The 26951-nt window shown below is 40.5% G+C and overlaps 1 protein-coding gene across 2 annotated transcripts; it reads right to left on the bottom strand.

The window, feature by feature from the left end:
- Window positions 1-1572: 1572 nt before the first annotated feature.
- On the bottom strand, window positions 1573-19056 carry B4GALT6 (beta-1,4-galactosyltransferase 6). Of its 2 annotated transcripts, XM_081873713.1 has the most exons (9): window positions 18041-19055; window positions 13057-13173; window positions 11347-11460; window positions 9826-9950; window positions 9401-9517; window positions 7854-8041; window positions 6228-6350; window positions 5134-5235; window positions 1573-4132 (listed from the first exon to the last, which is right to left on the bottom strand). In XM_081873713.1, the coding sequence occupies exons 1-9, from the start codon at window positions 18153-18155 to the stop codon at window positions 3985-3987; spliced, it is 1149 nt and encodes a 382-aa protein (XP_081729839.1). In that variant the 5' UTR covers window positions 18156-19055; the 3' UTR covers window positions 1573-3984. The 2 variants fall into 2 exon arrangements, with proteins under 2 accessions (XP_081729839.1, XP_081729840.1); XM_081873714.1 differs by lacking the exon at window positions 6228-6350 and having other exon boundaries at window positions 18041-19056.
- Window positions 19057-26951: the final 7895 nt, after the last annotated feature.

Genomic DNA, 26951 nt, shown 5'->3' with positions numbered 1-26951 from the left:
AGAAAGATATATCTAAATTTGTCTGGCAGGGCAAAAAGCCCAGAATTAAGTTTAAGATATTAACAGATGCGAAAGAAAGAGGGGGCTTTGCCCTGCCAGACCTAAAGTTGTACTATGAAGCCGCAGCTTTCTGCTGGCTAAAAGACTGGCTACTTCTCGAAGACACTGACGTACTGGACCTGGAAGGTTTTAACAATGCTTTTGGTTGGCATGCATACTTATGGTATGACAAGGTTAAGATCAATAAGGCCTTTAAGAACCATATTGTCAGGAAAGCAGTGTTTAATGTCTGGACAAAATACAAAGACTTATTGGAAAATAAAACTCCAAGGTGGCTCTCACCTCTGGAAGCTAAGGCCCGAAAAAGACCCAATATGGAGGCCAAATGGCCAAAATATTGGGAAATATTAGAAAAAGATGGAGACAATTGGAAATTGCAGAGTTTGGAGAAAATGAAGGATAAAGTGCGAGACTGGTTACATTATGCTCAGATTAAAGAAGTTTTTAAAAATGACAAAAAGTTAGGGTTCCAGGTGGAGAAATCGAAGTTAGAAACAGAATTGTTAGAACCAAAGACCAAGGTATTATCTAGAATGTATAACTTGCTGCTAAAGTGGAATACACAAGACGAAATGGTTAAATCGGCTATGATAAAATGGGCACAGGACATTGGGCATAACATTATGTTTGAGGACTGGGAAAGGTTGTGGACCACTGGGCTGAACTTCACTGCATGTAATGCTTTGAAGGAAAATGTAATGAAAATGATATATAGATGGTACATGACCCCAGTTAAACTTGCCAAGATATACCATTTGTCTGATAATAAATGTTGGAAATGTAAAGAAAATGAAGGAACATTCTTTCACCTCTGGTGGACTTGCCCTAGGGTGAAGGCCTTCTGGGAAATGATATATAATGAGCTGAAAAAGGTATTTAAGTATACCTTCACCAAGAAACAAGAGGCCTTCCTTCTGGGCATTGTCGGCCAGAAGGTGTTAAAGAAGGACCGAACATTTTTCATGTATGCAACAACGGCAGCAAGGATACTCATCGCTAAGAATTGGAAAACTCAAGAACTACCCACACTGGAAGAGTGGCAGATGCAACTGATGGACTATATGGAACTAGCAGAGATGACTGGCAGAATCCGAGACCTGGGAGAGGAGAGGGTTGAAGAAGATTGGAAGAAATTCAAGATTTATTTTAAAAAACACTGTAATTTGGTTGAATGTTAAGAAAGGATGCTAGATCATAAATAATTGTGCACCACTAAATTAGAAAGAATTAAGATGATAAGTAAATTTGAGAAAAAATTATAAACCTTTTGGAGAATTTATAGATTATATTTAAATGAATTTGACACAAGAGTGTAAACAAGATGATAAATTGCTGGCAAGAATTGACAATGATGCAAATGGGAGCGGGAGGCGTGAGGGAGTCCAAGGATGTTATGAAAAGATGTTATGATATTTGTTATACTGTTCTTTATTTTTGCATTTATGTTTAAAAACCCAAATAAAATATATTTTAAAAAAAAATAAAGAAAGAATGTAAGAGCAAAAAAAAAAAAAAAAGATTCTGGAACAGACCCAGACATCCAAGGGGAAAAGCATGTTTTATTATCCATATATCAATTACCTCTAATTTTAGCCCAAAATATTAAAGGACCAAGAGGGGTGGGGTAAAGTTAGTATTCTCAGCAAACTTCAAAGTGACACAATTATCATTACTTTGTTTAATTATAATTTCTCTTTTTAATCTTAAAAATCATATTTCCAAATATAGGCATTTTTAATTGTCAACTATTGGAAATTCTTAATTGTCAACTACTGGAAACCAGAGACCAAATTCAACTTTTTAGGGGTTTTACAAGAGGCCATGGATAAAGAATATGAATGGCTCCCAGCTCCAGTCTTATGCTACTTTAAAGGCACATGGCATATTAAGATCTGCTCTAGAATGGTGTGTTCAACCAGGAAATAATGTACAATGTATCTTGGATTTTTTATATATATAGATTAAAAATGAAGGCATAATATATATATAAATATATACCTATATAAAAGTTATGCAACAAGCTGACATTTTAAAGTTAAGCATTTGCATTCAAATAATGTGGCCATATTAAATCTGGTAAACGTGTGGCATGTTTAACTTTGTAAAAGTCCACTAATGAATTGGGGGTGAGGGGAAGAAGAACACCCAATGTAGAGATCTAGATAAAATTTAAATACTCTTTTAAATGCCCGGTTTACATCATGTCTTCCTGACATCATTGGTTTTTCAGCAAGAACTCTTCATATTTAACTGTGTAAAATGCCCAGTTAAATTCTGCATACTATTTAGGTGTCTCTTGCAACATCATAACATAACATAAGGACATAACATAAGACAAGCCTGCTGGATCAGGCCAATGGCCCATCTAGTTCAGTTTCCTGCTCTCAGGGAGGCCAACCAGATGTTTTTCAGAAACCGGCAAGTGGGATTCAAGCACAAAAGCACTCTCCCCGCTTGTAGTTTCCAGCAGCTGGCAATCAGAAGCACTGCTGCCACCAACTGTGGATGTTGAGCATAGCCGTCATGACTAGTAGCCATTGACAGCCCTCTCCTCCATACATTGGTTTAATCTTCTTTTAAAGCCATCTAAGTTGGTGGACATCATTGCCTCCTGAGAGAGCAAGTGCCACAGTTTAACTATGCACAGCATATAATAAAAAAATTATGCTGAGGCTCTAAAGAAGTAATTTCACGTGGTATTAACTGCACTAATATAAGAATATACTAAATAATAGCACTTATAACATGGTGATCTTCACCCATTCCACAAAAACTGGTGAAATTAGAGAACACAGAGAATGCTCATTCTTTCTAGAGGTCATGAAGGAAAGAGTCAAAGGTTGTTGCAGAAAATGCACACAACTTTAAAAAGAGAAGCTTTTGACACTAATGCCAATTATTACGTGAGAAATCTTCAAAACATTCCCCCTTGGGGTAACCCCAGCTCCAGCGACTTTAATGTAAATAAATTTGAACCAATGGCAAATGTTCTGAAAATTTCATTCTGTTCATATTAAGAATTTCTGCCATCATTCCCCTCCTATTATCACTCATTAATCTCTTCTAATGAGCACATATATCTGCACTTTCCATTTAGGTGGGAAGGAGTTATTTTAAAAAGAAATCTACAAGCAGCAATATCTTAATAAATAGACTGACTAGGCATAAATCTGATACCAACACTATTGGCACACAATAACATCCTTGATGGATTCCCAAAATGTACATGCAATATGCATAAACAATATTAATTCAAGCATAATCAGGGAATCATGGCATTGCCTAAGTAATAAATAGAATAAAAAATTAAGGATTATTCACAGAAAAATTAGTGGTAAAATCACGCATGTAGGCATATAGGAGCTCAAAATAGTTTACAACCATAAGCAGCAAATTGGTCCTTCATTGTAAACCAATCGAAGCCTTTGTCTAGAATTAACTGCTTACATGTTATCTCATGCCAATAAACAAAATCCAAGAGACTGAACACAAGTATTCTCAAGCACATACAGAACTCTTGAATGCTGCCATGTTCAAAAGCTTGTTAATTTAAAAGATATTTACATAACATGAAAAATATTAAAAACTTCATTTTAACTGTGATTTCTTGAAAGCATATTTCCTGGGTAAAATGATTTTTCTTGACTTCTAAACAAGCAACACGACTGTTAATTACAGTTGAGACGAGTGGTTTCTGTTGTGAAAAACGTGCCCAAACAAGGCTTGAATAGTGTTGGTTTCATGACGTAAACATTTTAAGTAGCAGCCACTAGGCGGGTTTCTTTTCACAAACTGGCACATAGTCATACATACAACCATTTGACTTCTTTTGTTAAGTCTTCAGAAATATCTGATGTGATGTCTTTAACTTGCGGTTTTAAATCAATATTTTCAAATGTTTGATCCATTTATTCTGCTGTTCCATTAATAATCTTGGACAGGAGCTAGTTCTGGCATAAGGTTTACTGTTACATTTGTATACAATTTGCTGACTAAAACAGTAGGTGTATATAGCAGATTATTCAACCCATCAATGTACTGACGCTCTCGGGAATATCTTAATAGTTTATACCTGTGGAGAGCAAAAGTAAGGAGCATTGCTAAAAGCTATGGAAAGTCATGTTTACTGTAAATGGCTGCAATCTGAAAGTGATTTTCAGCCTTCAAACAAGTAGATAATTGTTTATCAAATGTAAACATATTCAAAATAAAAAAAGCTTTGACAATATATGAACAGTACCTTACAGGTTATATGGCATACTATTACTTACCCAGCGCAACAACTTTAACAGTGCAACCATATACATCTCTATGAGGAAGTAAGTCCTCTTGAATTCAATGGGGCTTACTTCCAGATATGGGCTATTGGCCTATGGCTGGGAATATGCGAACACAAAATAAGCTAATGCTATTTAGTGCTTATTTTGACATCAGAACCAACCAATTCAAATCCTAGACCAACCATGGTGTTACTCAAGATGTAAACTCTACTTGGATATTTGTCCACACACCCAAGAGCACGGAAGGTCCTGTCATGCCATCTTTATTGTGCTGACAGCCCTCCGTGAGTTTGAGTTCCACTCATGTGAAGAGGAGGAGGTCCTCTTCTTCTCATGAAAGATCACCACAGGAATTAGAACTGTGATCATTCAGGGTTTTAAATCGTATCTTCATCACAACGGGAATAACAATGATAAACTTGAGACATGTTTTGCATGTGAAAAAACTATATACATGAAGAAGAGGAGTTTGGATTTGATATCCCGCTTTATCACTACCCAAAGGAGTCTCAAAGCGGCCAACAATCTCCTTTCCCTTCCTCCCCCACAACAAACACTCTGTGAGGTGAGTGCGGCTGAGAAACTTCAAAGAAGTGTGACTGGCCCAAGGTCACCCAGCAGCTGCATGTGGAGGAGCAGAGACGCGAACCCGGTTCCCCAGATTAGGAGTCTACCGCTCTTAACCACTATACCACACTGAATAGTTGCAACTGTTATGTTTTGCAGCTAACAGCATAATATGCCGAAAACAAAATCTCCTGTGAGCATTTTGACACTAAGCCATTTTTCTTACCGTCCTAAGAATTGAACTTCTCCTCGGTGATGATGAGGAATAGACTTATACTTCCCTAGCTCTCCTTCTGGTCTTGATACGTTGTATCCTACATAGTGAACCCTACAATTGAAAAGGTTAACATGTGTAAGAAAAACTTAAGATTTGTAAAGCCATTTTGACTGTGGTTGCAATCCTACGAACAATTTGCACAAATTGGAGTAAATCTTGTGGATGTAAGGTATCTTTGAGATATTCACTACAGTCAGACATTTTAAAACTGAACATAGCTTATCTGGTCAGCTATGCAAAACATCTGAATGTGCAAGACTCATCCTGCAACATGTCTGTTTGTCTCTGACCTATACAGAACATGTATGTCTTTATTTTTATTTATTTTTAAGCTGTTAGGGAAGGGTAATAAACTTTGATTTACGTGTTCGCTCTCAGATTATACTGAAATTCACATAAATGTTTTTAGACAACCTACTAAAGAGGAAATGTCATGACAGAAACATTGGCAAGAGTCTTTAAAAACACACATCTTCCAATTAACTGCAACTGCAAACTGGAAAAACAATAGTGAGACAGCAGGAACACGCAGAAGAACGGAAGAGTTTTCCAACATGCTGGCATCAGTTCCATCAGGCAGATCCAGTCATACTTTTCAAAACATGAGCAGGGGAGACATTTCTTTTGTTTATAGCCTACTTATTAACTAAAGAAAATTCTCCAAAACATATACTGAGTTTACTTCACTTTTAAAACTTATCCTTATCCTAGTTATGTTTCTTTGAAGTTCTTTAAAAGAGACTACCATCTGGACTGCCTAATAGGATGCCTTGTATGTAGAATGTTGTGTGTTGTGCCCCATCCTCAGATTGCTTTATAATGAAGGGCATCATATAAATTTTAATAACAAATAATAGAAAATGCTTTGATGTGCCATTAAAGTGACAGGAATTAGCATGATGTTAAATGACTGTTAGATACTATTTTGCAAGTGTCTAATAGGCACCTGCACATCTGAATAAATCTTCTATCTCAATGCCAGAAGATAACTTGAAAGTCACTTCCATCTAGGCGATCAACCTATACATTCTATAAACACTCACCTGTTCCAGAGATCATCATCTTCTCCACCCCATCCCCAGAAAGCATTTGGAAATCCATTGATTTTTTTGAATTGTTCTATTGTTAGTCCACTTACACCACCAAAGAACTCATTGTATGGAAGACTGAAAATGACAGCAGGCAAATTTCATTTTCTTTAGTGCATTTAGGTAAAAATAATTATTTCTTCCTACAACTTTCCACATTTGACAAACAATTAACCTTTCTGAAGAAATGAATATACCTTTTAAAATCAAAGCCTTCACAATTTTGTTAAATCAATTCAATAAAGGCAGAAGCCAAGTGTATTTCTATAAGGTCATCTTACAGCTGTGTACAAAGACACCATCTCATAGAAATCACACAAGGAAAACACTAACCACATAGTCAGGAGGTTGGATTTAGGCATACAAGTGTAAAATAAAGCTTTGAAAATATGGGCACAACTAGCTCCATGAAACCAAATGATGTTTTAGGAGCAGCCCCTATTCACATAATAATATATTTAAAACAAAAATAAAGAGACTTTCAAAAGCAGGTTGTGATATGGCATGAGAATCTACTTTACAAAGCATAGGGGAGGAAGCAAAAATCATATTGGGTGTGCACCTATAGAACCCAGCCATAATCTTTTGATGCTGTATTTTTTCTAGACAAAAGCAGTGACTATCTGTAAAGTGCAAGAAAATAAAAGCAAGGAGGTATGATATAAAGCAGCTGAGCAATAAACATATGCAAGGTGTGAGGGAAAATGTAGGCTGAGAGCCATAGGAATAAAAGACAGCCATGGAGTAAATGGGCAGCTGAATCACAAAGACCAGGAGCTTTAGAAGATAGAAACTAAATCTGCCGTGGCCATTGCGAGATTAAGCTACGGGAACAGGTTTTTAGGTAAGGGAGAAATTTAGTCAGAAGTGCATACATCACTGAGAAGAGATAGTTTTTTGTGATTTCATCTATTAAGCAAGTTTTATTATGGGAGGGTTGTTTGTCAAAGAATGATAGGGAGTGACTTTCAGCCTATTTGCACAACGTAACTACATAGCTATGCCAATGCAATACATGTCAATAAGGTTAACAAGGAAACATCTTAGAAAGCCCAATTTCATAGAAAGGAAACTGCCTCAGTAGAAGGGCTAGGTAATAAAACTGTACGCATTTTGTCAATTAAACGTGTTTTAAAACCTTCACATTTGCAAGTTAATGCTGAACTTTTGAGATATGAGATGTACCTCAAAGTAGTTACAGTCCAAAACTTTTTCACTGCCATATCCATATTTATAATTACCAAATTCTATGCCAAAGCTTAAAAACCCATAGTCATATATGGAAGTTATATGGAATGCATGAGCCTTTTAATCCATAGATCGTCTGCATGAACTGCTTAACTTTTGTTATACACAAATACTAACTTTTCTGTTTTATACTGTTTCAAGGAATGTCTAGTAGTACTAAATTTAACCCATACTTGTGGGACAGCAGGAGGAATGACTGACTTAAATATTTATTTTCCAATGTTGTGCCATTTCCTAATCGCAAAGCTTTGTCTAATTGTAAACATTGGTTATAACTATAGAGATTCAGAATGAATTTTCTACAATCACAAATTAATTGAATTCATTACTTACATGTACATATATTTGTCCAGCTTTGCGGCGAAATGTCGTGGCATCTCACCACATCCATAATAATTTCGATCGTTTTCAGGTAAGTGATCCACATCATGAAAAATTACACAGTCCCAGTCACCATCCTTCATGGCTTCTTTAAAACCAATGTTGAAGAGCATTGCTCGGTTAAATGGCTGTGTTCCAGTCTTAATAAGAGGAAAAAACAAGACGTTAAGACTGTAATCCTCACCCAGGACTAAGCCCCTTTGAATTCTATGGCACTTCTAGGCAATATGGTTAGGATAGTGCTGTAAATGTGTTAAATAAGAACTGACATAAAAGGATTGACTATTGACATAAGCTAGATATATACAAAACTTTAACATAAAAAGTTTTCTTAATATATAATGTTTGCTACTTCATAGCAAACGTTCCCCCCCCCCAATAAAATATTTGAGAAGGCCAAGCCCCCCAAAGTTGATGGGCATTGCAATTTGAATGGTGTGCATGACATGTCATGTGATTGATTGAACAGGGCGGGGCTTACCTGGGCCCCCCGCCCAAATATTTTAATCAAGTTGGCACCCCTGGCTACATTCCTCTTCTAACTGCAGAGTAGCAGAAACATTGTTAAAGTCATAGTATGATATATTCATAAAATTGTAGAGTTGAAAGGGACCACGAGGGTCATCTAGTCCAACCCCACTGCAATGTAGGAATCTTTTGCCCAATGCCGATCTCGAACCCATGACCCTGAGAGAGACTCATGCTCTACTGACTGAGTGATCACAGCTGATTTGGAACAACCCACAAAACCAGATATGCAATGCCACAGTTAAAATTATATAAACTAAGATGCAATCTTTTGAAGCAAAATAATTAGTTTTTAATTCACCTGATTAAAGGAAACATTTTAAGGAATTTTGCCCAAACCTTGCAAGAGTAATATTTCTTGGGATTCAGCTAAAAGGTAAAGGTAAAGGACCCCTGACAGTTAAGTCCAGTCTTGAACGACTCTGGGGTTGCGGCGCTCATCTCGCTTTACTGGCCGAGGGAGCTGGCGTTTGTTCACAGATAGTTTTTCTGGGTCATGTGGCCAGCATGACTAAGCCACTTCTGGCGAAACCAGAGCAGCGCACTGAAACACCGTTTACCTTCCCACTGGAGTGGTACCTATTTATCTACTTGCACTTTGACGTGCTTTCAAACTGCTAGTTTGGCAGGAGCTGGGACCGAGCAATGGGAGCTCACCCCATCGTGGAGATTTGAACCGCCAACCTTCCGATCGGCAAGCCCTAGGCTCAGTGGTTTAGACCACAGCGCCACCTGGGACTCAGCTACACAGCTGTAAATAAAACGTTTTAAATGTGTTGTAAAGTGCAATATACAAATCTGGCACTAGATGGTGACATTTATTTTAAAACATTTATTTTAAAAAAGCATTTTCATAGCGTTTTTTATATGTGTGTAGATTCCACCTTGGAAACCATGATTAACATAGATACAATGCATTATTTACAATAATATATTTGAATTCATTCTAAAACAAATATAAAGCCGCTCACCTGTTCAACAACATAAAAAGCAAATTCCAGCCTTTGGTTTTGTAACACTGGTATCAGGTGTCGGAAAAATATTGGAAGATGTTCATGGCGATTCCGAAAAGGAATGAGTATTGCAACCTTCAAATACAATGAGTATGTGTGTATGAGTATGTGTGTATTTGTTACCCTGCATCTATCATACATACAGTATTACTTTTAAACTACATTTCAATGTCAGCTTCTGGTCTGAAAAACACAAATTACACATATACTTAACATATATATTTTATATCATTTTGAAGATGTGTTCCAGTATTGCAAAAGAAAAACCATGCCAAGACTTTGAAAAAATCACCTAGCTTTATTAGATCATGCTGCACATAGACTGAAACATTTAAGAAGTATTTTTAGACGTTAAGAAAATATCATCTTCACCTTCACCTCACCTTCCACCGTGGTTTACAGTCCTTGGGCCTCCAATGACCACCTGGTTCAATGTCTAAATCTTTTGAAAATATCTTCTGAATTTCATCCAAACCAATTTCACTCATATTGACATCAATAAAGCCTCCTGGGTTGTGACAAGAATGAAGTATTAATGTGAATTTAAAAAACAAACCTGAAGTTATTCATAATTATCACTTAAAATAAAACACTACTGTGATTAAAATATATAAACACCATAGGTCAGGCATGGGGAACCTCTGAAATACTGGCCAAATTAAGTGCGGGGCAGGTACAAACGGAACAATTGGGAGCCTTTAAGAGCACTCCTTATTTTTCTTTGACATTTCTAATGTTTGGCACCAAATGCAAGCCCTGCTAGAATTGGATCCACCTCAGAGCTTCCAAAAGTTTATTGCCACCAACTGCAACCCCCTTAAGCAGGGATCTTCCTTTGCAGTCCCCATTTGAGTTCAAGCTATTAGTGTCATTGGCCCAGTCTTGTGGAACACTCTTCCAATAGAGATTCAACAGGATCATTCTATTTCAGAATGTTTCAATCTTGAAAAGTGGGCTGAAAACTTTTCTATTCCATCAGGCAATTTCCATAATAATTAGCTGATTTCTGATTGAAAATAAATAAATCATATGGTTTTCACTGTATGGCCTTCCTTACATATAACTTTTGTAAACCACTCTGATATTTTTCATGAATAGTGGTTTATACTGTATTTTTCGCTCTATAAGATACACTTTTTCCCTCCTAAAAAGTAAGGGGAAATGTGTGTGCGTCTTATGGAGCGAATGCTGACAGGCATGCTGACAGGGCTTCTCCCACCTCGTAGAAAAGCCCACAAAAGCCGCACTCCCTTTAAAGAGCTCACGGCTCTTGCCTGGTTTTTGTGGGAGGTGGGGGAAGGAACAGAGGGCAGCTGCCCGGGAGAGGCTTCGGCGGCTATCCCAGAAGCCAGAACAGCAAGAGGCTATCCCAGAAGCCAGATCCCTCTTGCTGTTCTGGCTTCTGGGATTCAGAATATTTTTTTTTTCTTGCTTTCCTCCTCCAAAAACTAGGTGCGTCTTATCGTCTGGTGCGTCTTACAGAGCGAAAAATACGGTAAATGTTTTTATTAATAAATAAAATAAATTGCGGTTAAATGCAGCAATGGGTAAAAGTTCTCTCCTGCAAGATGACAGAATCCTCTAACTGAAAAGAACACTGCACCTGAATGCACTGCTTTCAAAAAATGCATTCTCATAGCCAGCTCTGAACTGTGGTATGAACTTCCAAAACTTATTTTTCTACTAAACAGTTTTCTGTTTATTAAAAATAAATAAATCTAACCTGTTTTTCTTCTACTTTGAGGATTCTAGTTATATAAATTATAACCATATTCATCTAAGAAATAGTTTTAATATAAATTATATCCATACTCATCTAGGAAATAATTTCAATACATTTTATTGAAAGAGACTATTTCAAAGCAATCTGTAGCAAAACAGATCATATGTCAATGTGAACTTACTCATGTAGGGCAACTTTTCCGGACAAGGTTGGCTAGGAGAATAAGTGAAATTTTCTGGAAGGTACATCACAGTTTGTGCAAGGTTATCACTTGAATTGTTGCCTTCAGGGTAATCTTCATAGAAAAAAATACAATTTCAATTTAAAAGAGAAAGAAAAAACACAATTGTTTCTATGTTTATAAGGTAGCATTGCCATCTGCATATTATTTAATTTTAAAACATCTCTCTCATATACTTTCTGAGGAACTCAGAAAGATACAATAGAAAAACAGTATTTCAAGAACGCCAGTGGAGTGATAAAGGGTTATGTCCTGAGCATGATGTTGTTCAATATATTTATAAATGACTTGGATGAAGGCATTTTGACATCAACGACACCAAACTGGGAGGGGTAGCTAATACTGTAGAACACAGAATTAGAATTAATAAAATATTATTACTGACTATAGCAGTATTCTACCTGGAATACTTTGTCCAGTTCTGGGCACCACAGTTTAAAAAGAATATCAACAAGCTGGAATGTGTACAAAGGATAGCAACCAAAATGGTTAAGCCTTATGAAAAATGGTTGAGAGAGTTGAGTACGGTTAGCCTAGAAAATAGAAGCCTGAGAGGTGATATGATAGCCATGTTCAAATATCTGAAGGGCTGTCCCATGGAAGATGTAGCAAGCATATTTTCTGGTGTTCCAAACCAATGGATTCAAATTACAAGAAAGGAGATCCCAACTAAATGTTAGGAGGAACATTCCAATGGTAAGAGCTGTTCAACAGTGGGAAAAGTTACGTCTGAAGGTGATAGATTCTCCTTCATTGAGGTTTTTTAAACAGAGGTTGAGAAGCCATTTGTCAGGTATTCTTTAGCTATGATTCCTGCATTGTAGGGGGTTGGATGAACCTCGAGGTTCCTCCCAAAGCTACAATTCTATAGCTCTAAGATTCTAAGATAAAAAACAATCCCTATGTGAAAAACAATCCCCACCCCCAAAAGCCCACAGCACAATAATAATTTCAGAACAGCCAGGCAGAACAAAAAAATAATCAGCCACGTCCTTTTTGAACAATCATGTTTCAACAACTGCCTGAAACCATATGGCGATATGGCCTGATTAACAAAGTGGAATACCCTAGCCCAGTTTGCCATCAGCTGTGCTTCACAACTTCAAGAGATCTGGAGCAGAGCCTCAGGTGATGATTGGTGAATGCTGGGAGAAACATACAGAACAAGGCAGTCCTTAGATTTCCCAGACCCCAAACCACTTTCAGGTTAACACCAGTTCCTTGAATTCAGCCCAGAAACAAACCTGCAGTCAAATTAGTGTGCTGGAATCAAAATGTCTAGCTCCCATCAACAATTTCCTTTCTATTAATCATCTGATTCTGACATTACAATGTTTTTGGTGCCAGATTAAGGTTTTTCTGATTGTCTGGACATTTTAAAAGGGTTACATTTGTCTTTAGTTTGTCTTTGTTTGTTTTCAGCTGCTGTTGTTTAGTTTGTATTCTTTTATGTTTTGCATTTATTGGGTTCTATTCTTGCTGCTCTTATTCTATTCTTATTCCAATCTTATTATATGCTATACTAGGATCTATTTCAAGGGCATTTTAGAAATTTTTACAATAAACAAATGCATTGTAATCTACGATTCACTCAACAGATGGTTATGAAAATGTTATAAGATTAAAAAATGAAAAGCATAACGTTCTTACCTGTGCCATTTAAAGTAGCATTTTTATTAGTGTACAGCCTGATCATATGCCCTATTGTTTTCACATTTTCTTTCAGCATTATACCTCGTGCTTGAACCATAAATAGATACGTATTTGCTGTTGAGAGATGAAAAATCATTCAAAATTGGCTTCAATTTGAAACTGAAACTATAAATGTTACTCATTATTGCACAATTACATGATTGACAAATATAATATAATAATATATATAGTCATTGCCAAATATGAATTAAGGCACTGAAAAAAGGGGGGGAAAGCTGTGGGACCTCAATAATAGTTGGAAGTGAAATGTACAAAGTTCAATATTCAGTGTAGAGTACCTGTCTTTTTCTTCACTAACTCTGAAAAAAATCAATTAAATATGAGAACATGGTAATATATTTTTGAACTTACTTTATGCAAAGGGAAGAAAGAAGAAGGAGGAATTACTTATAAGCCTGACATCTGGCATCTCTCTGTTTTAACAAGTGATGGATGCAGTCAGCATTGACAATGCTGGCACGTTCTGTCAAATAATATGCCGTATTTTTTGCTCTATAAGACGCACTTTTTCCCTCCTAAAAAGTAAGGAGAAATGTGTGTGCATCTTATGGAGCGAATACAGGCTGCGCAGCTATCTCAGAAGCCAGAACAGTGAGAGGGATCGCTGTGCAGCGCTCCATCTCGCTGTTCTAGCTTCTGGCTTAGCCGCGCGCAGCCTCTTCAGGGCAGCGGGGAGCCTTCATCCCGCTGCCCTGAAGAGGCTGCACAGCTATCCCAGAAGCCAGAACAGTGAGAGGGAGCACTGCGCAACAATCCCTCTTGCTGTTCTGGCTTCTGGGATTCAGAATATTTTTTTTCTTGTTTTCCTCCTCCAAAAACTAGGTGCGTCTTATGGTCTAGTGCATCTTATAGAGCGAAAAATACGGTATATGCAAGCAGAGAAGAGAGCCATACCATCAGATGTGCTTCTGCATGCCCCTGTATCATGATACAACAGTTACATTATAATGAGGAAACATGAGAATATGAAAAGAGCCTGCTGGATCAGGCCAATGGGTCCATCTTGTCTGGCATCCTGCTCTCACAGTGGTCAACCAGATGCTTATGGGAAACCTGCATAATAAGTTTGCCAACCCGCTGTCATGATTTCTGCTTATGCCATTTTCTCTTCCCAAGTGGAAAAAACACATTGTTGCTTGATTTATGTGGCTACTGGCATGCCACAGAACAACCATGCAAAAGCTGGATATGAATCAGACCCGACTGTACATAAAAATATTATTTACCCAAAGCAGCCTTTGTTGTAACATAAATTGTAAGAAGAACTCAAACTGTGTTTTCAGCTAGCTGAAATGTCAATGCTAGTATCAAGAATGCAAACTATCACATAAACTAGTTGGACATGTGTAAGTTTGGTCCATGTCATTTTAGATATCCTGTAATACAGAATTATTATCCTGAATGTAAACAAATTTAGGTCCGGATTCAACTCACGAGTCACGTGAATGGAAGCCTGCACAAGGACTTCCATTAGTGTGACAGGGCTTTCCCCCCTTTCCCCTGTGAGCCCCCTGTACACACACCTCAAATTAATTTGAGGGGGTCAGGAGAACCCCCAGAACAGCACACAGTGGGAGGAGACAGAGGATCATTCCATCTGGCAAACTGAAACGCTTGTGCTGATAGAACTTTTGCCATAGCACTACAATGAATTTCTTCCTTAGTTACCACAGTAAAACACTTCAATATGGTAACCAAATCACACATCAGAACCAAAGAAAAGGTAAGGAGGTATCATAAAGTCATGAGGCTTTCACAACTAGATTATTGTTACTTAAATCAATTAAACTTGTTATTGCACCACTGCACTGTAGTTTAATCCACAGGCAGACATCCTCTAAGGAAACATATTCCCTTTGAAACCAACGTGAAATCAATTTTGTTCAATTAGTAATTAAAGGGTGCTGTATAAAGAAATGTGAACTTGATTGTAAAAATAGGTAGTCATTCCACAATATGAAAGTTCAGTGCAAGTAAATATTAGGACTTACGCCAGAAAAGATTCATTTTCCTACTGAATACTATGCACTATCATGAATACTGATACATCCTAAATCATATAGGATCTTCTCAATTTTATATTCTCCCTTTTTGAGACAAGTTCATATCCAAATCTATTTCCAGATTTCCTACTTAATTGTACCAAGAAGCATATGAAGTAATCACTTCTGTTTGAAGGTAGTTTATGTAGTCTAATTTGTGGTGTTGGGCCAGAGAGGGGGTTTTTTTGTGTGCCATCCACCCCACTGCTCTTCAACCTTCCTAACAAAACTCACAGAGCTTGTCTGACATGTGGTGCTGGAGAACCCTTTCATGGTGGTGTTGGGAAACTTAATATTCAGGCTAAGGCTGCCACAAATGGGCCAGCTAAGGACCACATGGCCTCTGTGACAACCATGGGGCTGTCTCACTGCATCAGTGGTCCAACAAATGTGGGTGGGCATACTCTCAACCTAGTCTTGCCACTGAGCAGGTTGTGGGCTTGCTGTTAGTCTGTTGTCATGGGTGGATCATTCTCTGGGTGAGCTAAATGTAGTAACTCCACTCCGCAAGGGTTAGTTCACCCTCAGAGACCAATGGAACCAGATGGATTCCTGAGTGCCCTGGGGGATTTTCTGACTGACATGGCTGGTGCCCCTTTCAAGGCTCTTGTCTCACTGTAGAATGATGAGAAGTAGAACCACCAAAACAATCACTCCTGAATGCCCTTGCCATTACTGTGGGGCATGTAGATCACCTTAGTATTTCAGGTACACAGGAGGATTGGTGACTAGAGTCAGAGTTGGAGCCAGTCCAATGGAGGCAACTAGAGTACTATCCGTTCCATCTATACTGGATCAGTTTAGATTAATGTACTGTGAGAAGGTGGCCCATCTTAGCTTCTTAGAGCTAGCCTTAGGGCAGTGTTGGCCAAACTTGGGTCTACAGCTGTTTCTGAACAACAACACCCATCATCCCTAGCTAACAGGACTAGTGGTCAGGAATGATGGGAACTGTAGTCCCAAAACAGCTGGAGACCCAAGTTTGGCCAATACTGCCGTAGGGGATTGACAGGGTGGATCCAGGGAGTGACAAATACTTCACTGGAGAAGGGAGAGAAAGCAATTGCCTTTAAGGAGAGAGTGGCGCACCACCTCTTTAAAAATACCCTCATCTAATATGTCAAAAGCCAGGTTAAACAGGTATGCTTTCAGCACTCACCAAAAGCTGTACAATGAAGATGCTGGATGCACCTCTGTGGATAGTTCAACAACTTAGACGCTGCTACAGAGAATGTCCTCTCTTGGGGGACTACATCCGGAACCAATATGGCCCCTCTGTTGATCTTAACACCTGAAGGGGGTCTGTAGGGAAGGAGGTGGTCTTTCAGGTATTTAGTGCCCAAGTCGTTTAGGACAGAGCTGGCCCAGATGGGGCAGGTGAAGCAACTGCTTCAGGCAGCAGAAGCCTCTCTGCCCTGCCACTTCCACCATTGGTGCTGAATTGGGGCAAAATTGAAGCCATTTGGGGCAAGATCTTTCCCAAAATTGTGCCATTTCTCTGCCCATGTCAGATGAGGCAGGGCGCGTGGTGGCAGCAGAGCAGATAGGACAACAGGAGCCAAGTAGGTGGTGCCAGGAGCAGCAGCAGCAGCAAGGCAAATTGGAACTTCCCATTTCACCTCAAGTAGTGAATTGGGATGCACCACCCCTGATTTAGGAATTTAGGAACTAATGAGAGTACAGTCGTACCTTGGTTCTTGAGCAGAATGCATTCCAGGAGTCTGTTTGACTCCCAGAACCATTCAAAAACCAAGGCGCGGATTCCGATTGGCTGCATGAGCGTCCTGCAGCCAATTAGAAGCTGCAGAAGCCACGCCAAATGTTCAGCTTCCCAAAACCGGAACACTCACTTCGTTCAAGAGCCGAAACATATGAGTTCCAAGGCATTCGGCAACCAAGGTACGACTGTACCTTGAAATGAGTCCAGAAGTGAAATGGCAACCAGTGCAGCTGTTTTAAAACAGGAGTTATGAGAGATCTAAATGGAACCCCACCCAGTAATCTTGCTGTTGTAATTTGGACCAAGGGAAGTTTTCAAATCATCTACAAGTGGATTAATGTAGTAGATGTGGCCACAATATTTTTCGCAGGAGGAATTGTTTTTAAATGACTGCTATAGAGTATTTGTGTGGAAAGGCTGAGAACTCAGGCTTTATAGAAATAAAATGTAAAATTGTCCAAAGCTCTCTCAGCATATTTGCATGGGCTGTTCTCATTAGAAACTATGTCACAAGCGCTGTCCAACACGCTCCCATATCTCACAAGTCTTATATATTCAAGTGTCATAATGAGCAGAAGAGTGGATCTGATTTCATCACCAACTAGAATTACCAAACGGAATGCAGGTAAAACTGGTATTTTCTTTTGTTAGAAGCCCTACTCCTGTAATAGCATGTTATAACAGACAAGTGTGCATCTCTCACAACACAAGGACAAGAACAATCCATCCCTTTGAAAACATATGTACTTCCAAAATGCATTTATTGACTGTGTACACACAGGAATGTTTGACCACCGTATGCTTTGCCATTCACCCAACACAATGAAACTGCATCAGTGTAGCATGTCAATTTATGAGTTCACACTTGTGCATTGCTCACTCAACACCTGCAGCATCAGGTAATAATGACTGGCAAGTGTGAGATCAGCCACCACAAGATCAAACAACATAGACTTTTTGATCATCAGCTCCTAGTACAATCTCAAACATAATGTTTTTCAATGGAGAATCGCATGTGAGGAGGAAAGAAAAAACACGCATGTGCACATGTATGAATGAACCAAGTCCCTGGTGAATCCTTGGAGCCGTTTTGGAACGACATGCCCTTTAATCCCACCCACCGACCTTGAAAAAACGCAAGCCGGGGATCCCTTCTTACCTATTCCGGGAGCCACATAAATGAAATACAGGCAAGAGGAGGAGAAGGAAAAGAAGAAGAGGAAGACGAAAATCGAGCGGTTGGAGACTCGCAGCGCCTTGGTGAAGAGAGACATCCTCCTATTCCGGGGCAGAGAGGCAGGCCACCCCCCTCCCTCCCCCCGGCTGCAAGTGGCGGCTGCGCTTCCCAGGCTTGAAGGTGCAAACCCCACCCCCACCCAAATAAAAATAAAGAAAAAGCAGGCTGCCCACGGACTGGATGCCAAGCCAAACCAGCTGCTAAGACAGACCACGAAGCCAAGAGCGAGGCCTCGGGAGAGCAGGGAGCCCCACCAGCGGGGACGGACTCCCAGGCATGGTCAGCGGGGCGAGGGTATCCCACACAGGATGGGCCAACCTGGGGAGGGAGAGAAGGTCCGGCGCGGCGGGGGGGGGGCACAGAACGGAGCGGAAGGCGGGAAGGGGGCAGCGCGCGCCACCCCAAAGGGAGGCGTCAAGGAAAAGGGCGAGCGCCCGCAGCCGCGAAGGGAGGAGGGCGATGCTTCATGACGCAGGTGAAAGACGCTGAGGAAAGTGTGGGAGGGGGTGTCGCTGTGGTCCCTCCCTGCAGTCCGAACTTGGCGCTCCCCCTGTGAGGCGGGAAGGAGAGGTGTTTCAGCAACGCCTCCTGAGGGGAAGCTGCTGCCGTTTGGCTCCGGGTCCTCTCAGCCCACCGGAAGCCCCCGCTGCTGGTTCCTTGGCCGACGCTGCCCGCCTCGCCATCCTGCCGCAGGCTGGGAGCGGTTGCCGTCCGGGCATCCCTAGCCGCTTTCTCTCCGCTCGGCTTGCTGCTCTTGTTCTTTTCCCGAGACCTGCCTCCTCCCACCAGCAGGTCTCTCTCGGACTGCGGCGGTGGAGGGAAAGTGCGGGGTGCCCGGGCTGGCGCGCGCGCGCGGGGGGGGGGGCTCCACGGCGTGACGAAGGGGAACTGCAGAACTCCGTGTCGCGCGGGTGGCGGCGGGGGGCGGGGGGGAGCGCGCGCCGCTCACGCTCGCGTGGGTTGGAAAGGCGGGCAGGCGCGAGGAAGGAAGCGCGCGCCGGCCCGCTCCCCGGGCCAATGCGGAACCTGCGACGAAAGGAGAGCCCTTCTTAGTCCAGCATCCCGTTCTCACATTGGCGAACCAAATGCCTGTGGGGAGCCTGGAAGCAGAACCCAGCACAAGATTTTGCAGAGGCACTAAAAACTACTTTAAAAAAAAGAATAGGAAAAAGAAAACCTTAGAATGGGTGGGGACCCAAACGTCACAGTGAGGACTAAGCATACTCAGTATGCATGAGTATACAAAGCTCACTGACTGGGGAGGATGCAATGGAAAACCAGAAGGTTTTCACATATACAGTTGTACCTCAGGTTAAGTACTTAATTCGTTCCGGAGGTCTGTTCTTAACCTGAAACTGTTCTTAACCTGAAGCACCACTTTAGCTAATGGGGCCTCCCGCTGCTGCCGTGCCGCCGGAGCACAATTTCTGTTCTCATCCTGAAGCAAAGTTCTTAACCTGAAGCACTATTTCTGGGTTAGCAGAGTCTGTAACATGAAGTGTATGTATCCTGAAGTGTATGTAACCTGAGGTACCACTGTACTACTGGCAAGCCATCTTATATTTTTGCTGCTGGTTCTTCCAGCCTAAGTGCAGAACCTTGTATTTGTCCATATTGAAATTCATTTGGTTACTTTTGACTCAGTTCTCCAGTCTTTTAATGTCACCTTGAATCCTATTTCTGTCTTCTGAGGCATTAGCTACCCCTTCCAGTTTGCTGTCACCTGGAAATTTGATGAACATCCCTTCAATTATTTCATTTATGAAGAAGCTGAACAACAATGGGTGCAGGACAGAACCCTGCAGCACCCCACTTGTCATACTTTTTTTTACTCTTCCCATGTGCTATCAGGGTTTTGATTTCAGGGAGATTCAACGGAACACACTTTAAAACCCTTTTCAGATCTTAGTGGTAAATACACAAAGGTCTGACAAGCGCTTTGTGTGCCCAAAGGTGTTGGGGATAGGACTTGCATGAGTGCCTTTGCTCTCATTTCTATTTTAACACCCTATGTGTGTAGGTGAATACCTAAGCATGACTATAACCAACAAAAAAATGTGTGTGGAGCCCCCACAGATAGAAAAGTTTCCCCACTGAAGATAGGCTCCTAACACTAGACAAGAATTAACTCGCTCATTCCCACTGCCTACCTATCATGTGTTTAATTAACCCCATTTGGAACACTTGAAGAGGGGTAAGCAGTGCTTAAGACGTCAATCTGATCAATTTACCTTTTCTAATTAGAAGGAGAGGAAGAAAAGACTGAAATATCACAGAAACTGGGCAGCTAGGATTGTAAGCATTGCCAATATTTGATACTACCACTAGATGTCACCTTTTTAACATGCGTACTCCAAAGTTTTATAAAGAACAATATGTTTTGTTTTACCTTTGAAAACTTGCAGTAATATTTTCTGTAGTTATCAAAGCAGTACTGTTGTCAGCACATACAAATGAAGATCAGATCTATATACCGTATTTTTTGCTCTATAAGACTCACTTTTTCCCTCTTAAAAAGTAAGGGGAAATGTGTGTGCGTCTTATGGAGCAAACGCAGGCTGCGCAGCTATCCCAGAAGCCAGAACAGCAAGAGGGATTGCTGCTTTCACTGCGCAGCGATCCCTCTTGCTGTTCTGGCTTCTGAGATTCAGATTTTTTTTTTTCTTGTTTTCCTCCTCCAAAAACTAGGTGTGTCTTGTGGTCTGGTGCGTCTTATAGAGCGAAAAATACGGTAGTTTGATAATCATTTTTGAAATATGCAACCTTCCTTTTTCGCATGCTGCTTATAAGAAATGAAACTCTAAGAAATGATGTGACAGGACAGGAGGGAGATAGAGACTGACACAGACAGTTCTGCAACCCAAAGTCCTCTGGTTACTCTGCACTAAGAGGAGATAATAGACATTCTGGAATTTTGAGCTGAGGGAATCTGTGTTTTTCATTGAAGAAAACAGAGGTTTTATCTATTGGGATGTGAGTATGGCAGCACTCACTTTTTGTAAGGCCCTGTAAGTTCATTCAAAAGGGATGGTAATGTGCAGTGCATTTCCCCCTTTTTTCTTTTTAAAGAGGTGCAGGACTCACCATGAACACCTCCCTTGTTCTCTGATAATGGCAATGGTATTTTGAAGTCAGCAGTACCTGAACTACAGCGGTCAAGCTCTCTCAGTCCAGGAACAGTAGCAACTGTCACACCAGGCACAGCTGGTAAAGGACATTTCTAGCCATTGAGGCCACATCAGCCCTGTACACAACCTATTCCTTGAAAATCTGGAAGGAGAACCGTCAGACAAGATGCACTCATTTATTCTAAGCACGGCTCTAAACTAAAGTTTCACATCTGCAACATCCTTCGTACTTCCCAACTCCACGTGAGCTTTGCAATTGGATATCATCAGCTAGTCCCTAGTGGAGTGCTAAAAAAAGAAAGCAAATTCCTGAAGGCTTTTATTTTCCACTGAGAGCAGGCATCTCTGGGTGCTCATGACAGTATCCCATAATTGCCTACATGTGAGATTTCACTGACATGCAAGTGAGAGGCAGGGTATAAATAACCTTTTTTCTACCAAGAACACTTATTAATTATCCATGAGGAGAAATGTAGGTTGAGCATGTGCCTTGACTTCATAGGCTGTGACGTTCATTCAGCAGCTACTGTCCAACACGAGTGACAGGTGGCTCCACGTGCCTGCCTGAAATGTTCCTCCAGCAGAGTACATGTTGTGGATAAAAGTAATGCAAGAACCGGAAGGCAACCTTTAAATTCCTGAGTGGGAGGAGAGAAAATACAACCAACCTTAACATGAAAGAGGCAAGGCCTTTCCTGGTAGCAAATTCATTCAGCTTTTATCCACATCTATTCAGAAGCAGAGTTGCTATTAATAGCATTTTGTGCTCTTCGGAGCACAGGAAGGCTGGGGTCTGCTTCACCCTGCATTAAATATCTGACAGATATTTTACCACACACATAGCACAGTGTGCATAATGAAATAGTTGCACATGGATTTGTCACCTGTGATCAGTCTTCACCTATGATTTCTGCAGTTTCCTACATAGAAGTGTCTTCACTGCAGGAAATTAATCTTATGTGAAGTGGCACAGTAGAACACTGAGGAAACAATAAAATAATCTTGTCAGATTTAAGGGTACTCTTTCCATCTCTACGTGGCGCTGAATTATGCCGTGATTTCTTACCCTTCCTTGTTGCATGAATAGTGGAATTTATATAAATTATGGGCTGTTTGTTTGTTTCAATTGGCTACAAAGCTAAGTTGATATGAAGTCAGGGGTTTCTGGAGTTAGGGAGTGGGTGGGGCTGAGCCAGCCCAGGGTCCATTGTTTCCCAAATAAATCCCACTACCACCACATGATGGCATTAGGCAAGAATAACCTACTTCACAGGGCTGTTGTGAAGAGAAAATGGGGAGAAGCATGTACAGTACACCCCTTTGAGCTCCTTGGACGGAAGGCTGGATATATATATAATAATAATAATCTTAAATAAATATTGTTAATATTTTGCCAAAGTACTTAATACGTTTAAATCGTCATTCCGTGCTAGAATCTCCCTCTGAAAATCCTTTGTTAAAAAAATGGTAGCTTTCAGATCAGTTTTGGTGTGTACTGGGATGCTGAAATCGTCTCACCATGCTTTCTTAATATTACCATTTACATTGTGAGATTTGTGTCTTACTCTTTTGACTTGTATCTTTTTATTGTTTAATGCAGGCTGGCAGGTGATAACATGTATTCCATCTGAAAGTGAATAAACAGTGTTGTAGCAAATATTACTAGATCCTGTAGCAGAGTTGTCTGGGTACATATGAGGACAGAGTTAGCATGTAGGCTTGTTGCTAGGTTTAGTTCCACGCGTTTGTTAGTCTGCTGTGTGACTGAGTGGCTGTTGCTTGTAAGTATTGTAAATTAGGAATATGCGTATAACCATGAGCTGTCCTAAATAAATAAATAATCTATAGATCAGATCAGATACAGCTATTGAGGTGGTAACCCGTGCCTCAGCAATGCCCCTTCAGACTGTGAAGGTTCACATGTTCCCCCACGAAAAACAGCATTGCCGCCTGATCTGCTGTTTATGGCTGTGTACACAACACAAAGCAAATTTGAAGCACATTCTTTACCTCAAAGCAGGGGTGCCAACTTGAACAAAACATTGGGGGGCCCAGGTAACCCTCACCATACATAATGGACCACATGACACAGTGCATGCACACCATTTCAATGGCAATGTCCATCAACTTGGGGGGGGGGGGCTCAACTCCCTCAAATATTTTATTGGGAGAGCAGAGCTCGCTTGGCTCCTGGGAGTTGGCTCCCATGCCTCAAAGAATTTTGGGCAATGTAGTTTGTTGCTGGGAACTGTAACTATGTGACAGGTGAACTAGAGTGCCCAGAATTCTTAAAGGGGGTATAGTGTGTACATAGCCTATGAGGATCCCAGAACTTAGATTCAAGATACACACAAAGTACCTGATGAAGGGCCATCTGTAGAGTAGAAAGGTTTGGAGGGGGGGGTTTGCTTATTTCTGCATAAAGTTTTCTCTTTGCCCATCTGGACACTGGTGCCTGATCAAGTTAGGAAGTATATGCTCACAAAAGACACTTCTGTGGGCATATTCCTTGGTGGAAGAATAACCGGCCAATGGAGATAGGTGCTGTGTTTATAGTTCCTCCCATTATTCTGTTGTTACGGTTGTCCACATGTAGGTCTGTTAGAGAATATGTGCTAGCACTGAGCTAATTCAGGCGGAAGAGCTAGATTTAGTCTCCTCTACTCCACACTAGATTGTTTATTGGTATGAATACCAAACAGGGCTATGTGTGTATGTATCCCTTTTCGTTGATGCATCATCTGTACTGGGATGTGTCTCTTTGCAACATTCCTTTTGAGTTTTTTCCTTTTGTTGGGCCAAATAAATGTGGAAAATACAACATACAATTGTGATATAAATCAACACAACTCCACTGAAGAACCTCTCTTTAATTTATTGAGACTGCAAAATCAATACATGGCAGATCAAATTAGATCAATCACAAGAATCATGACTACTGGAATTTAGGAAAGGGCTAGTTTCCATGCCCTTAGCACAATTTCTAGCACTTATAGCCTCTAACTGTCACAGTTAATTCTCAAGTTTTGAACAACTAAACATCCATGCCATATTTTTTCTGGCTTTCATGGTCGGCATCTCTTGCTTCTTAAATAAAAACAAATGATACATATCAACCTTTTTGCAAACCTCTCTCAGTTGACCATCTGGCTAAGATTAGTAACAAGTTCAAAATCAAGTCACATGAGGCCTCACTTTCACACACAGTGCATCTCTCCAGAAAAAGGAAGACAATCATAATAAACATCTTCTTGTTGGAAATGAGTACAGTCATGCTCCAACTGAATTCATTTTGCGTGATCTCCCCTGTTCATTGCCAAAGATAAACAAGAAGTCAAGCAGCCTTGAGAACACAGCAGTTTTAAGCATGATGATCTATAAGACTTCTCTTATCTGAAAGGCTTTCAGGAGTACTTGTTGGGATCAAAAGTGTACAAAAATAAATGGGGCATTTCTCATTGCCATTTATCATATTTGGAGAATGTATATTTTGTAGCTTTCTTAGTGAAAAATTAGTGAGCTGGGGAAAATACAACAGAGTAGGGAGTTTTTTTGAGAATAATAATTACTATTAAGAATTTGTTCTAGAATCTATTTCTCAGAAGTGCACTACATAGACTGGGGATCCTGTGGCCCTCCATATATTGTGGGTCCTCTCATCACCCCTAGCCATTGGCCATGCTGACTGGGGCTGAAGGTAGTTTGAGTCAAGCAACATGTGGATCCCCCAACCCCTCTAGCTATAATACTATTTTTTAATTAGCCAGACTTTTTCATCCACAGCTGTTTCCACATGTCATTTGTGAAGAACAAAAAAGCCAGAGTGTCCTTCCCCTGACTTCTGAAGTTACAGCACAGCTAGAAGTTGGAGAAAGGTTATTTCTTGTAAGCTTTTTATTGTTAATGTTACATGCTGCCCCAGTCTCCAAGTGGTGAGAGATTCCAGAGGTTTCAAGTGCTTAGCCAGGGTTTGGTTTCCTTGGAATGGGGGAAAGTGGAGACTGTGGTGTCTTTAGACTATATGGTTTATTTAGACTTATAGACAACCTAAACCTAAGGTGAAAGGGCTCACAGCATTAACACCCCAAATAGTATTGCTTCCCCATTAGTCACGGCTTTGGATGCCAGCATAAATCAAGCATGGTTCTGTCTCTCTAGTTTCTGCCTGCTTCTAGTTCAGCTCTCCCACAACACCAGCTATTGTTCTTTATCTACCAGCTAGGTGAAGAGGAGTGTAAGGCTCACTTGTTTGCAAAGAGAGTACCTTCACTTAGTTGTATCTCTAGTATCCCAACCCATTCTTTTTGGATGCTGATAATGGTGCTTAGGCTGGATGCTTGGATGCTGATAATGGTGCTTATTGCTCATAGTCCAACACACATGCAGACCTTGATACCTTTTTTGTGGCCCTCAACAACATTTGATGCTTCCCCTGCCCTCATGCTGCCTTCCAAAAACTGAGCAAGTGAGGCTCTGGGCTTTGGGAAGCAGGCTTGAGGGCTCTGACAAGGTCCTAGTCCTCTTGCCTCCATCCAAAAGCCTACTTAGCGCTTTCCCAGCTTTGGGAAGGCAGCACAAGGACTGGGGAGTGCCAAATTTTGCTGAGGGCCACCAAAAAAAGCACCAAGTGCCGCATGTGCCCCTTTGGCCACACACTGGACCACCCTGTAGTGCATCTTATAGTGCAAGCTATTAGCATTACATGTGCTGCTCACATCACAACAGTTTGCAACCTCCTGCTGGTTAACGCAATGCTGTATATACAAAATTGCTTGGGGTGCTCAATGCTTTGTGACTGGCTCCATGATCCTGCCCTCTCATCTCAGACCAACAGAAATCTTATTAAATATTGCTATGAGTGTGGAATGTTTAATCATTTTTTAAAAAATAATTGTTCCGCGCATCTCCTAATTACAAGTATTCTGTATTTTTGTTCAAGTCCTTTACAAAGATAATTGAAACCATATTGTTCCTCCAATTTCCTAAAAAAGGAAAGATATTCCCTTTTGCAACCCAAGCTACATTTTATTAAGCATGACTAATAATATATGTCGTTATTATTCAGGGTTCCAATTGTCTCATAATACTCAGCTTTAACAACAAGAACAAAAATTGGCACACTTTTTTCGGTTGTTCTGCCAGACATAGATTTGTGATGTGATCACAAATAAATAAATAATATCCCGTATATTATTGGCCTGCTGAAATGGAATAGGTCAGGGGTTCCATAACTATGTATGTTAGTCCGTGAGCTTTATTTGGGTGGTACTTGACATGTCTGTGCATTTGTGATTGAAAATGAAAGCTGGAAAATCCATCACAGCAAATATGTATTATGTTTAATTGTATTTGTATTGTTTATATCTTATATTTTATTGTATTACAATTTGAATTCAATGGAATTACAACTGCTGTAACAGTCGGGCGGGGATCATTTCCATGGTTCATCAAGACCCTCAGCAATTTTCAAGTGATCTGTGGGGGAGTGGGAGTTTGGGAACCACTGAAATAGAAGTGAAAAGGAATTAGGGGGTTGCAAGGTTGGGGGAAACCACACAGGTAACGTGCATTGGGTAGAGACACCCCTGCCCCCTCTCTGGTGTGTACAACAGTGTGCAAACCTGAGATACATTGGGGAAAATGGCCTTGCTGCATTTTAAGCTGCTAATTCATAGCCTCAGTTCAGAACCAGCTCATTATTTCTG

Source organism: Podarcis erhardii, assembly GCF_964252035.2.
Source record: "Podarcis erhardii genome assembly, chromosome: 8".
NCBI classification, from domain to species: domain Eukaryota; kingdom Metazoa; phylum Chordata; class Lepidosauria; order Squamata; family Lacertidae; genus Podarcis; species Podarcis erhardii.
The sequence above is the reverse complement of the archived record's forward strand: the minus strand, read 5'-3'. Positions and strand labels throughout refer to the sequence as shown.

Excerpts from the sequence above, each read along its gene's own strand:
- B4GALT6 (XM_081873713.1), bottom strand. The coding sequence starts at position 18,155 with ATGTCTCTCTTCACCAAGGCGCTGCGAGTCTCCAACCGCTCGATTTTC. Across the intron at positions 9,951-11,346 it reads GGAAAAGTTGCCCTACATGA|GAGGCTTTATTGATGTCAAT; the intron begins GTAAGTTCACAT and ends GTCACAACCCAG. Across the intron at positions 9,518-9,825 it reads ACTGTAAACCACGGTGGAAG|GTTGCAATACTCATTCCTTT; the intron begins GTGAGGTGAAGG and ends TTGTATTTGAAG.